Below are 14,556 nucleotides of genomic sequence, written 5' to 3'. Positions count from 1 at the left end.
TTCAAGTGTCAGGAGGAAAATATGAGATCACAGTTAGTCAGGTTATACTGCAGGTTATGAGCCAGTCATCAGTGTGTGTGTGTGTGTGTGTGTGTGTGTGTGTGTGTGTGTGTGTGTGTGTGTGTGTGTGTGTGTGTGTGTGTGTGTGTGTATGTATGTGTGTGTGTGTGTGTGTGTGTGTGTGTGTGTGTGTGTGTGTGTGTGAGATAAGTACACATGAAGGATTGTAAAATGTTTGGAAACCTCCCCTGAGATAAAGGCACTAGTAACAGTGTGTTTATTTTAACATGAATTCAGTCCTTTTATTTTATCCCGTAAAAACCTGCAGCATTGATATACTGGATGAATATATGAAAGTCAGTGTTGTTAAATCAGTTACATGGGCTACATTTCAAACAGTTTAAAGCTTTTGAACAATACAGAAGGACCTGCATATATGATTTTTTATCAAATACATGTTTCCGCTCCCAATAACCTCTGCTTATGACTTCTGAATTATAAAACTTCATTAGCACTCATTTAACACATGCACCACGGTGTCTGTGCAACTGTAGTGGAGAGTCTGAGCGTCTCTGGACATTTCTGTCTGCGTCTGCCTGTCACTCACACAAACTATGAGCGTATTTGAACTGGGCAACATCAAAGTGGCTCAGTTTTTCTTATTCATGTTGACTTTGGTTGAAAAGCTTTCAAGTCTTTTTCGTCGATCCACCCCTCTAGACGGTCCTCTGTCTGCAGGTAGGCAAGTGTATCTCGGTCCACTGCTAAGGTTCAAGTAAGGGTCCTTTTTCTTCTAGTGTTTGTGGCTTCATCCTGGATCACCAGTCTCTAGCTGAGCCACTATTCTCTGCACAGAGCTTGTGACACAGCACGCTCTGCCTCTGTGGGGTCACTCAGTGTCTTCTCTTAGCAGGCTAGGCACACCTTCACTCTTAATGGACCAAGGGAGTGCTTCTTTGCTGCAGGTGAGCAGGTTTGGCAGGTATAGGAGGTTTGTTGGAGGCAGGTGTGCTGCGGGATTTTTCTGTGAACGCCTTCCTGAGCTGCGCCACACGGCCTCCAGAGTCTGAATTATTTTCTTCACTACACACAATCTCTGAAAATGAAGAGAGGAGCAATTTCTCATTATCTTGTTAAAATTTGCTCATTAGCATACAAATCCAAAACAAAAATCTGGACATTGGATAAAGCAAGGTTCAGAATTCTCAATTGAGATATTAGAGTCGGAGGTTTTAAAAAGAGGTACTTAAAATATATTCGTATCATTACATAAATCAGAAAATAAAATTTTTGCTAGTTTTTAGGAACAACATTTTCTATACATCAGGCTATGAATAACTATAAATGCTAGTGGGTAATTATCTGAAAGTATGGGGAAAAAATGTGTGTCATACGCAACAAGTTAATATGGTAAACCCTTTAACAAATAGATAACATCATAAAACCTTCCCGGGTGATTACTTCCAAGTTTTCTGAAATATTTTAGTTTGAATATAACAATTGGGCATTATTTAGTAATAGTTTTTGGTTCATCTAGCAGAGACCTACAGACACAAATAGACAAAGTTAGTGAATAAAATACCTAAGTGTGGTCTATAGATGAGAGTAACACATGCGTGACTTCCGGGCAAAAAGTACGGCTCCGCCCACTTTTGGGGGACAACAAAGCTGTAATTTGAATGGTGGTCAATACAAATTCTGAAGTTTTTGCCAATCCGATCAGAAATTTAAGAAAACTGTGGATTTTTGGATCTTCAAAGAGCCCGATTACAATGGCCAGACTGCCAAACAATTACATTACATCATTGGAAATCGACGATCGAGCTCGATATATGGTTAAATATAAATGAAGCCACATAGCTCTTCTTTTACTGTCCTTTTTTCTTAGAGGAAGTACAGAAAAACGTAACTCTGGATTTGTTTTAATGTTTGAGGTGCAATAAACGACACAGCAGCTTTTGGCATTATTTTCCGCCTCGCTTATGAGTGTAACAGCTGGCGAAATTACAGCCTCGCCTACTGATTTTAATGTAGCCATATATCGAGCCCGATTGTCAAATGATTGAATGTAATTGTTTGCCTGACTAGCCATCTTAATCGGGCTCTTTGAAGATCCAAAAATCCACGGTTTTCAAAAATGTCTGATCAGATTGGCAAAAACTTCAGAATTTGTATTGACCGCCATTCAAATGACAGCGTTGTTTTCCCCCAAAAGTGGGCGGGGCCGTAATTTTCGCCCGGAAGGGACGTAGGTGTTACTCTGATCTATTGGATGTTTTTTTCAACTAGTCTGAAATATATATGGAAGCAAAATAGTGCCAAAACTGAAAAGTGCATGAAAAAAATGCCATTGTTTTTGCCTGTATTTTTGCATGTCCTTTAATTTTTGCATGTCCTTTAATTTAACACTTGAACAGTCCTAACACTAATCGTATTTATTCTATAAAACATAGTAAAATTATTGTTTTTTATTGTGCGAAAATGCATTTTCAGATAATCTAATGGGAGTTTTATCCGGATTAAATACCTTAAAGCCATGAAGAATGGTATTGAATTTGGAGAAAATTATCTGCAAATAGAAATAAATGACTTAATAAAAATTAAGTGAGATTATGTGTCTAATAATTTTAAGAGAGCTACATTTTAATCATTTTAAGAGAGCTATATTTAAATTAAAATACTGTATTGCTGTGTTTTTGAATAACAGTTAGCTCATTTTATTTGTAGGGTCATTTTAAAAAGGTGTTTGATACAGTCATTAATGCCAGAAAAGGACATCTAATCCAATTTAAATGTAAAATAGATGGTCATTTGCATCTAATATATATATATATAAAAAAAAGAAAAATCTGTTATACTGGTCCATTTTTGTTGATCAGTTTGACCCAGATAAATGTGATCACTATAAGAGTTCACACTGTATTTACATGTGGAAATACCTTTATGTATACCTATGTATAATGAGCGAATGACTAACACATAATCTGCTTTCTCTCCATCTTGTTACCTGTGTCCTGCGTGCCGGCCCTCTCTGTGTCTGACAGCTGGGCTTTGAGCAGCGGCCGGTTGCCATGGCTACTAAAATGGGGCCTGTAGAGAGGAGCCCAGTCTCCCCCTGTTTCGCTGTCGCTGTCCTCGGCGGGGTCTTTCAGGTCATCATCAGCACTGCAGGAGTCCTCCTCAGACCACCGGTCATGAGTTGAAGCGGGGTCATCCTGAAAATTAGTGGGAGGACATTCTATGATGAGACTCTGCTCATCTTATCCCAGCAGACTTAAAACCCATGCACAAACACGTGAAAACTCACACCAGCAAGGGACAGCTGGATGGCCTCTTTAACGTGGAGCTGCTGCTGGGCCTCTCTTCCTGGCAGCAAGTCCAGCGCCTGGACGCCACTCACATCATCAGCGTGGACTCTTGAAGACAAAGACATCCATTTTTAGTCCCGCAGACAGCCGTCCTAACCTTTTAATCAATCCTCCTGTTAGTCATAAGGCAAATTACTTCCATAATCCAATTATGGCGAGCTCTTTAGTTCAACGTTGATCTTATCAAAGTCCATCACAGTCATGTCATTTGTTGATGAGGCCGAAGGACTTATTAGGGTGGATGTTCTTATGTGTTGGTGCAAAAACACGTGGAAGAGCTACGCTACATAGCTGTTACTTAACATTTGAAATAAAGAAAAGCAAACATAAAGACATAGGTTTATCATTTGATGGAGTTCAGGGGATCTGAAAATGTTGTTGCTTCCATCAAATCTTCTGGATAAAAAAATAAAAATGATGCTTTACATTTGTATAATTCATGAATCAGTACATGTATTTGGAATTACTGTTATATATATATATATCTATATATATCTATATATATATATATAGATATATATATCTATATATATCTATATATATATAATCATTAAATAGGAAAACTGAAAATAAAACAGACCTATTATCAGCATGGGATGAGTGGACTTGGTGGAGGTGATTAATAGGATTTTCTTTCCAGGGTTCTACATTTTTTTGTGAAACAAGTAATAGCTCCTCATCTATTGAGAAAAGCAACTGCACTGTTCTGCAAACAAACTGGTGAATAATGACATGAAATGCAAAAATGAGTCCATCAGTGATACCATGTTGTTTCTTTAAAGGTTTTAGTTTTTTTACCTGGTGTTCATGAGGCTCTGCAGGAGTTTGGAGGATCTGAGCTCGTCCACCTCTCCGATCACTCTGACGCTCACCTCTCCATCCCGACCCAGCAGCCACCTCACATGTTTGTTGAAAGCTGGAGGGAAATAAAAATGTAAGCTCTTGTCTCTCAGCAACATTGTGATGAAAGCTATGGTTGCACGAACTGTTATTCTGTATTTTATCCAGAAGGTGGTGCCGTCCTACAAGTATCGAGTTTGGGGAAACCTCAGAATACAGCAATGGACTTTCTTTCTCTGTTAAACTGTCACAGATTTATTCTTGTATCTCTTTTTATGTGTTTTTCTATTGAAGGACATTCACTGTATATCACTGCAAACAGGCACAGTAGAATATTGATACAGTTTTTCAATAATGTGGGATTACAAAAGAAAAGAAAGACGTTAAAAGCAGTGACCTCATTCCTGTTATGCCGGCAGAGCTACATGAAACTGACCTGGGGCAGTTTGACAGAAACTCCCTCTGAAGTGTGGAAAAAGCCAACATCTTGTTTGCTTATATTTGTCATTGCATATACTGAATTTAGACTAATTCACTCAATTGTGAATAATTAGAATTCATTGTAAATTATGTAATAATATAATCTTTAGCTCATAATATACAGAAATCAACTCCAAACATGTATTCCATTACCTAAAAAAAGTATTTTTAGTTCTGACCTCATCATGATGACACAGCTGGCAAAAATAACCCCCACTCCCCAATGCTGAGTGATAACAGGTGTTTTCCATGACACCTGATAATAGTAAAACACCTGCAGTGACATCATCGTCTTAGGGGTGTGGCTTGAAAATGAAAAAGCTCAGAAAGCTGTTCAGCAGCACTTCTTCTGACGATTGGAAGTGAAATTGGTGGAATATAGCGAAGTACATTTACTTCAAGTACTGGGCTATTTAAGGCAAAAAAAGCTGGTTACTGGAGTGCTTCCAATTTGTTCTACTTGTACTACACTAAATGTCAGAAGGAAATATTGTACCTTTCACTACAATTATCAAACAGCTTTAATTACTTTGCCTCCAGTCCAGTAAAAACCACACATCCCCAGATGTCTTAACTTTGAATGTTTGTGATAAACTGAAAGAAGAAATGCATCGTCACAGAGCTGAGGGAGAGGAACTCCCTCTGGAGGGAACACAGAGATTTAAGCATTTGCCTAAATGCACATGACTACATTTTCCTTAATAATGTAAGTACATTTTGCCGATAATACTTTAACTTGTGTTTTGGTTAACTTGTAGTAGGGTTATTTTTCACAGTGTGTCAGTACAAGATCTGAGTACTTGTCCATAGAGACAATCAGCTCCTAACAGTAAACTGATCAGTCAGATTTATTATAGAAACCAGCTCACAAAGGCAGCTCTGTTTCTCTTCATATTTGAGGGAATGACTTTGCGCACTGTCGAACAGCACATAAGGGTACATTGTGTAGATGTCTCAGTCGCTAAAGATATCTCTGATATGGTGCAAAATGCGAGAGCGTGTAAAACCTGATGTGAGCACTTGCAGAAAGAAAATCTGAGTTTGTGTGCACACATTTACACTTGTATAAAATATCCACGTAACTGTGAACAAAATGTACACTTGTATAAAATATCCACTTAACTGTGAACCAAATTTGAAGTCACAGAAGATGAAGTTTTGTAGCTTGTAAAAAAAAGATTCACTTAGTGATGAAATGTTCACTTCATTTATTTTCCATTACAACTGCAACTTGTTTATTACAACCTCTCAAATCAGTCATTACAACTTCACGAATCTGCTCTGTGGCAGTATAAATCGACGAATCTGCGGCCTTGACCTTTGATACACTTCTTGCGATGAATGTGTCACTAAAGTAATTTTCACCTGTAGATGTGGGGGGAGGGCGGGGGGTTGGAGCGAAGGGGCGGAGCTATCAGAACGACGAGGCGCAAGCTCGGGTCAGTCACACACAAGTGACTACTGTTGCCCCTTTCGCACCAACGCAGCTCCCGTTCTAGCTCCGTGCTTCGCTCACAACAACAACAATGGGGGACTGCGTCGGGTCGATGATCGTGTTACTTTTAATCATACGAAGCCAGATTAAATAAAATAACTACTTCTCCAACCTTATACTTTTAAAAAATATATATATTTTTCTGCAAGTGAACATTTCATCACTAAGTTCATTTTTTTCTACAAGTTACAATACTTTTTTTTCCTTCTGTGACTTCAAATTTGGTTCACAGATACGTGGATATTTTATACAAGCGTAAATGTATGCACACAAGCTCAGATTTCTTTTCAGGTTTTACACGCTCTCACATTTTGCACCATATCTACCTTCATATCTGACATGCAGTAAGTCATAGTGTGTCTGTGAAACACACCTTTGAGTTCACACCGCACCCATAAATAACCAGAAATGCAACAAGTAATATTTAATTGGGCATTTATATGACATTCAAATGCCTGCATGTACACTCAATGACTGTCCCAACAACTCCGCAGTGAACAAACAATGAAACACACCTAACTGGATTTCATGTTGTGTTACGGGAACACGCAACAAACACACACTCGGCTGGCTCTCAGATGACATGGCACAGATTGGGTAAACAAAGACGGTAACTTAATATGCGATTTAAGCGTGGCGACGCCCCAAACCACAGAGTTTACTCAATCTTATTCAGCTTTGGACTGGAGGTGATAGAGGCAGACACACACACTCACACAGTGTTACACACACACAACCATTGTCCAGCAGATCCATTGCAGGTGATATAGGGTCTCAGTGAGTCAGAAGATATTGGAGGAAAGGTGATTGAGCATGGGTCGCTGACAGAGTATTGAAAGGACTGTGTTACATTGTGTGTGTTTTAAACACATTAATCAGATTGGTAATGTGAGAGGGTGTTACTACACAGCTTGTGTATCAAGTGCACTCAGCTGACAAGATTTCAGCTCATTAATTAGTTGTGAAAAGGCTTGAATAAACAATTGTAGTAAATCTCAAACATGTTCTGCCTGTAGTATACTATAATAAATGTGTTTGTGCGGCCAGAAATATTGCCAGTGATAAAGTGCATGAATATAGGTGAAAGTAGAATAGTAAGGTATTATATTAGACTAAATACTCTTCATAAATACTTTTCATAAATACTTTTTTAATGTGTGTAATAATTATATGAGTACTAAACTAAATTCTGAGCGCATTATTGTACGTTTTGACAACCGCATTCATGCATCCAGAAGAGAATTTTGAGTAGCAAAAAAAAAAAACATTCTTGAAATGTTGTCTAAAATAATCACATTTGAAGATCTGTTATCTAAAAACGATTGAATTAAAGAAAGCTATAGCCCTATCAAAAAAAAAAAAAAGAATAATCCAATAGTTCAACATTTAGGAAATAAATTCAAGTCAATATCACTCTAATATATGTCCAACAAATACAGCTTTAAAAGCAACCGGCTGCTTGCTTAGCGACTGGAAACAGGGAACATGTTAGCTAGCTTTGTCTGAGAGACTCCAGGGAATCATTTGTTTTCACTTCAATTTGTGTACTGCCTAAATAAATAAGATAAAACATGTGTATTCATGAGATTTAAAAGTGCTGGTAGGTTGATTTCATAACCCTCAATATGAGCTGAGCAGCTAGTTGTTAACTGTCTCCATGCTAAAGCTAAGCTAAACTACAGCGGGGTGAAACCCCATATTTCATGGACAGATACAACGGTTGTTTTAAATCACCAAAATGATAAACTATAGAAATTCAGCAATAACAAATATTTGTATGTATTGGAAAATGTTCAGATCCAAATCACAACAAATCTCAAGAGTGCAAAGAAGCCTATCTCCAAACATTTGCTTTTAAGATTAGCTATTTGTGTTCATATTTGCATGTTGGAGAATGGTCTGATTCAAGTAAAGATGATTATAAATGTAGTCTACTGCAGTTTTAATCTTTTCGATTCATAATTGTGAATTGAGTTGAGACACACTGGTGCTTTCCGGTGAGGAAATGACAATGTAAGCTGGCTGTTTCTACTTCATGTCAGAGTTATGTTACTGATAGTCAACATAAAGGCCACATTTCCCAGAAACCTTGCTACTTCCTGAAACTGTAGTCAGTGTTTTCCTGTTTTTACTGCTGATAATACTCAAACTGCAGTGTAGTGTGTTCCCTATGTGCCGGGACTCCCCTTATATAAAATAGATTAATTGTTGCACTCTTACCTTTCTTTGGCCTCTTGTTGTCTCTTCCTTCCTTCTCCTCCTTCTCGTCTCGCTCCGTCCAGCGGCGTACCTGCTCTTCTCTCATCTTCAAGAAGAGGATCCTCTTCTGCTCCTCGCTGAGGGCCTCCAGCACCCCGGGCTCCACCCACATGTCCTCAAGGATTTTGGCCAGCATGATGCCTCTTCTCCCGGGTGTCAGAGACGGCTGTCAGCCCCTCTGTCTCTCTGAACAGTGGGTCGTGTTTCAGTGGTGGGGTCTGATCGCTCCTTTTTCCTGTTCCAGAGTCGGGTTCCCTTTTCTTTGAAGGATGTGGGATCAGGTGCGGTCTAACTGCTGGAGGTCACTGTAGTGTGCTTTGTCAGGTTCTCTTCCTCTGTGCTGTAGGAGTGTGTGTCGGCCTCTCTGGAGGTGAAGGTTCAGTGTGTCGACGGAGCTCTAAAGAGAGAGAAAGAAAGATTATATCTGCCGTATTGTTTAGTTCCCCTCCATTCAATCCTGCTCTGGCTGGCACAACACAACAGTCCCGAGGCAAATAAGCCACAACTTCAAACTGTGTGTGTGCGTGTGTGTTGGTGCATGTGTGTGTGTTGGTGCGTGTGTGTGCATGCAGTGTTTACCCTGCATACAGTAGGCAGCGAGAATGCCGCTGTGGTTTCAAACACTCAAATGCAAATAGGGGGCAGGTCCAGTATGTCAACACGCACACACATATACCCACACACACATAAAATACAGGGCGTAAATGACTGCATGTTATCTGGGGGTAACACACACAGATAGAGCTAAAAAAAGCGACAGTATAATTTTTCTCCTCTCAATTCAAATTCAATTCAGCTTGCTCTATTGGCGTGATGTTTGACATGGAGGCCTAGAACAATACCAATTATGTAAAAATAGTCATGTGATACTCGTTAATCAAGTTAAATAGATAAGGAAATAAGCAAATGAAATGAAGTAATCAGTTGGTATGTTGGTATTAATACAATTTCAATGTGATTTAACTTTAAATATGAAAGAAAAACCAAATAAAAAGACTACTTTTAATTGAATGATTATAACAAAAAATATGTAAGTAAGGGTCAACATGTCTTTCCCACAAACACACACACAAAACTACAACAGTTTTTAGCACCTTATCAACACGTGTCCCCGATCGACAGCCTGTCCAGTTAAGTATCTTATTCCCAAAGCTCTCAAAAATAAAATCCCAGAGAACAACCTCCACCTCCAACTGTGTGTGCACACAGAATAAGAGCTGCCTCCACCCTGAACAGACTTTTCAAAGATGTGGAACTGTGAGTGTCTGAGGGAGAGCCAATAGGATTTGTGTTTGTGATAAGAGTTCACCAATCTGCACATAAGGGGAAGACCTATATGACGGTAAATCAGTAGAGGCTGGCAAAAGTGACGTATCGCCCTTAAAGATAGTGTTTCAGGTGTGGCAGCCATTAATCATAGAACTATACTAAACCACTACACCTAATAATTGGTTATGAGTCTAACCGAGCCAGAAAGCAATTATATCTACCTCTGAAAGCAAGACAGGACTGAATGCAAATAGCCTATTGTGAAAAACAAACAAACATTGATTTTAAATTCTATGTCTACAAAAAATATGACTTTAATAGAAGTAAAGAACATGGAGGGAGCAGCTTGCTTTGAATAGATATATAAGAATACCAACAACTAATTATTTGTGGCAATCAAAAAAGTAGCAGCTCAAAAACCTAATACATCTAAAACTTTATCCAAACCTTAGCTAAACTCGCTGTTATTTGTATGTACATGACAGTTTAACCGCGTAATTAGTCCTAAATCAACTCTAAACAGCATATTTCAAGTCTCTTTTCAAGGCTTCTCTGAGTGATCCATGTTATGGTCATTGTCTGCAGGGTGTGTTTTCATTCTTTCCCAATGTAAGAGTTTCAGACTGTGATTAAGAGCAATGCAAATACACTGGAACTGACTTGAAGGTTTACAGCCCACTCAGTGGCATATTAATCAATATTTCTCGGAAACAATCACAGCTCCTATAATTAACTATACATTTGCACAAGGGTATGGCATCCCAACGTGAACAAATGAGACATGAGCATCCTAAAAGACATCACACAGAAAAAATATTCTGCTATACAAATGTAGAGGTCTGGCTCAGTGCCTGATGTGCAAATAGCTCTTGGATTTCATCCTCCCTCTGACCACACGCTAAGAAAAGAAAGAAAGAAAAGCAGAGAGAGAGGAGAGTATGTGCAGAGCATACTGAGAGAAAAGCTTGAAAAGTCTCTCAGTGTGAGAAAACAGTGGCCGTTTCACAGCGACAGAGGAGAGACAAATGAACTTAGACGGCCCGTAGAATGGCAATCACAACAAAGACAGAAAAAGAAAAGAGAGACACTTAACAGAGGAGGGAAGGTGGACTCACTCAGTGGCTGCCAGCCGGTCGCATCTCCAGGCACTGCTCTGAGTTTCAGCTCCTCTCCGAGTGTGCTATGATGTTTGAGTGACGTGTGCCTTTGTGTGTGTGTGTGTGTGTGTGTGTGTGTGTGTGTGTGTGTGTGTGTGTGTGTGTGTGTTTGTGTGTGTGTGTGTTTGTGTTTGTGTGGGATCAGAGCAGTCGTCAGCAGCAGCAATGGTATGCAGGCTCGACTCTGTTGTGCTGCATTTCTACTGAATAGCAGTGGGACGGCCTGACATCACAGCTTTTTTATCTCCTCCCTCATTCCTTTACTTTCTCAGTCTTATCTCACTTACAATTCAAACAAGTTTCAAGTTGGTTTAATTATATCAAGTTAAATGTTTCACCTTCTTTATCTGTTGCTATAAATAACTTCATGTTGATCATTTTCTCCCTTGTGAGTCTGTTTAGCTGCGTTTAAGGACACAAGGAATGTAATTTCCCCTGACAGGCTCTGTAACCTTTAGTAGTAGCGTAGGATTTTTCTGACTTTATAAAACTGACAGTCTCTGTATAGCTGCTGTGTTTACCCTCCCCCTTCTTTCTTTTACTTCCTCCAGGACGTCCTGCCACCGTATCAAACCGTTAATCACAACACCACATGTGCAGGAAGGAATCTGGATATTTATTCCACTGTATTTTTCCGTCAACAGGTTGTTGACACTTATCATGGCTGCAAGAGCTCATCGTTTTGTGGTTGGCTCAGATGATTCCAGATAACTGGCCTAAATGTCAGTCATATGCTTCTGAGGAATTATAGCTATTAGCTAATAACCATACAGTCATCCATGCCGATGACTAACCTGTCTCAGATTGTTACAGACCTGTCAGGGCAGTCCAGGTGTGACACACTGACAGTGTTTACAGGAAATAAAACCTTGTTGTAAATACAATTGGCACATTTTTCACTTACATTGTGTTTTCACTTGGTTAAGTGGCCAAGGGTTAGTTAGGTAACAGGAAAATGTTGGTTTCTTGGACAGAACTTTGAATTATGACACAGATTATCGTAAAATACGTTTTAAAATTGAGAGAAAAACGCTGTAGGCCTACGCTTGACTGTGCTGTATGCGGGTAGTCGTACATTTAACATTTTACTTTATTTTCAGCCGAACTTTAGAGCACTCACTAAACACTCTTCAGGTCACACTTTTAAACTTTTTTTTCCCCCATTTATAATAAGTACCACGTTTTGTCCTATATTATTTGGTAATTATGGAACAGTAAAATATAACGTCACCAATTTATGTAGTTAGCAAACAGAATCAGTAAGTTAGCATGAAGCTATCTAACATTAGCTAACTAACATCGAGCTAATAGTAGCTAACATTAGTATCATGATGTTTATTGTAATCCTTTTTAAACTACAACTTCACAGAGTAGGAAACATTATGATGAAAATAATGTTGTGTAACCGCTTTTTAAAATTGTAGACATGATCAGATTAGGCTTTATATGATAGGTCAGTCATAAAAAGTAATAAAGAGTGAGTATGAATATATCCACTTTTCTCAAAAACACAACTTCTGTTCTGACTATGATAACCAACGAATGCACGCTGTCAAAAAGTATTTAAAAAAACTAAAACATAATCCAAACCGATTTGTGGTTTATTTCAGTTGGAGTGAAGACAACAATAAGTCATCAGTTCAGTGAGATGCACCCTAAACTGCCACTGCACTTTGCGTTACGCAAAATGAAACCAAAGCTGTCATCAGTCAATAGAGCTGGGTTTCCACCAAAAGAAGTTTTTCAGTGATACCAGACACTCAGTTTGTCTGTGGTATCAGGGTAGAGAGCTCAAGGTCTGCAAACACATGAATACACATAGTCTTGTTCTGCTGTTTTGTCAGGACCATTATGTAGACAATTACCACTCCTTTAGTCTTTGAATTTAACTTTTAACCCCAAATCTTAACCTTAATTAAGCAACCACCTCACTTGGCCTCATTCCAACCATGTATTGTAACTACAATATATAGATTTCTCTCAAAAATCACAAGTAAGTTGGTCAAAGTAGAAACATTTAAGTTGATTTAAATGCTTACTCTTACATTCATGTTGTTCTGATAATGTAGTTCTTAACATGATAAAAGGATGAGCATACATATGCAAACACATAATGTGTTTTCCTCTTAGGTAATGGTCATATAATGGAAAAATGTGTTTGTGTTTGTGTATTCATGTATATGTTGTGTGCACATAATGGCACTTATCAGACTTAAAGCCACACCTTTTGTATTCTAAGTGCTATTAACAATCATTACCAGGACATATTTTCCCATCTAACCCTGTCTGTCACGGTCTTACGGTAAGACTCTTACCTTTATCTTCCCTTTGCATGGCACACCTTGGGAAATTCCCAGCAGTAATCAAGGCATTGTCTCTGATTCTGATTCCGAGTCCACGTGGAGGGGATTAGACATGTGGTCAAACGGTAATTAATTACGCATGCAGAGCCCCCTCTGCAGGAGGAATGGGACATTGCAAGTCAATAGGGATCCCAGTGGCGTAGTCAGGAATGGAGTGAATATTTAACAACTATTTGGAAGCCATGAGAGGCAAGTGAGATTTATTCTGATAAAAAAAGTTGTTACAGTGTTTTCATAACTTAATTTATGCCTTTTACCTTTTTTAATGTGAAAACAAGGGGGAAAAATCCCTTGCTAAAAACCTTTTTTTTTTACCAAATGTGACTATATTTTTTATGTGTGTAACACGGTATGAAAAAGGTATGTAGATCAGACTTAGAAAATGGATAAAAAAAAATTTTCCACGCTTCCGTGAGATGTTTGTAGTCATAGTTCAAAAATAAAGAAGCAACTTGATTTATTTATGATTCTATTTATGAATCTTGAACTACCTATGACTCGTAAATATAGGATAGGTAAGAATAGTCACCTAATTTAAAATGAATGTATTCTTACTATATGTATTTGCCGCTAATGTTATTATTATTATTAATTACATTTGTATGTTATTGTATAGTTTAAACATTTTCAACTTGCGTAATGCTTGACACTGCTACTATCTAGAGTATCTACCTACCTATCTATCTATCTATCTATCTATCTATCTATCTATCTATCTATCTATCTATCTATCCATCCATCCATCCATCCATCCATCTATCTACCTACCTACCTATCTATCTATCTATCTATCTATCTATCTATCTATCTATCTATCTATCTATCTATCTATATTACATTATTGCCTTAGCAGGATCATCTAGCTCTGTTCTTCAGTGTCTTTTGGGGTAATTTGACCAACACACAGTTAAAAACATCGTCCATGACCTCCAACCTCTAATATTGAGCATGCATCAAAAGACAGAAACTAAGCAGAATCTAATATCTCTGTTTTCTGCTGAGACAAAATCTGCATAATCTATTTCATCTATCTATCAGTGTCTCCATGCTGTTTCTAATTTACTGTCTAAATACCAAACAAAGATGAGAATGAAATGAAGTCCCAAGTCAGTTCTCTCTTTTAACTACGATATTGAACTTCCTATAAGGCCGTTGGAGGCATAATTCAACAATATGGTGAGGCAACATTTCCAATTCTAACTATTTGTATTCCAACATGTTTTCCCTTCAACCGCTCCATGTTTAATGCATGGCCTGACATGGAGCCTGCTCCGTAAAGAGGATGTGCATTAGCATGGCTTCACATGAGAGAAGCTTTTGGTTAA

At 38.4% G+C, this 14,556-nt stretch overlaps 1 protein-coding gene across 3 annotated transcripts; it reads right to left on the bottom strand.

Annotated features, from left to right (window-relative positions):
- Positions 1 to 276: 276 nt before the first annotated feature.
- LOC307031734 (uncharacterized protein) lies at positions 277 to 13,331 on the bottom strand. Of its 3 annotated transcripts, none has more exons than XM_079669084.1 (6): positions 13,184 to 13,331; positions 8,404 to 8,839; positions 4,167 to 4,284; positions 3,308 to 3,416; positions 3,008 to 3,215; positions 277 to 1,096 (listed from the first exon to the last, which is right to left on the bottom strand). In XM_079669084.1, exons 2-6 carry the CDS (start codon positions 8,576 to 8,578, stop codon positions 933 to 935), a joined length of 774 nt encoding a protein of 257 aa, XP_079525210.1. In that variant the 5' UTR covers positions 8,579 to 8,839; positions 13,184 to 13,331; the 3' UTR covers positions 277 to 932. The 3 variants fall into 3 exon arrangements, with proteins under 3 accessions (XP_079525210.1, XP_079525208.1, XP_079525209.1); XM_079669082.1 differs by lacking the exon at positions 13,184 to 13,331 and adding an exon at positions 10,827 to 11,067; XM_079669083.1 differs by lacking the exon at positions 13,184 to 13,331 and adding an exon at positions 9,537 to 9,695.
- Positions 13,332 to 14,556: the final 1,225 nt, after the last annotated feature.

The sequence above is a fragment of the Notothenia rossii genome (assembly GCF_949606895.1).
Source record: "Notothenia rossii genome assembly, chromosome: 3".
Taxonomy (NCBI): domain Eukaryota; kingdom Metazoa; phylum Chordata; class Actinopteri; order Perciformes; family Nototheniidae; genus Notothenia; species Notothenia rossii.
The sequence above is the reverse complement of the archived record's forward strand: the minus strand, read 5'-3'. Positions and strand labels throughout refer to the sequence as shown.

Bases quoted from the DNA above. Each gene is read 5' to 3' on its own strand.
- LOC307031734 (XM_079669084.1), bottom strand. From the start codon at position 8,578: ATGCTGGCCAAAATCCTTGAGGACATGTGGGTGGAGCCCGGGGTGCTG. The intron at 3,216-3,307 runs GTGAGTTTTCAC...ACTAATTTTCAG, and splicing joins TCCAGCTGTCCCTTGCTGGT to GATGACCCCGCTTCAACTCA. The intron at 1,097-3,007 runs GTAACAAGATGG...CTTCATTTTCAG, and splicing joins GGCCGGCACGCAGGACACAG to AGATTGTGTGTAGTGAAGAA.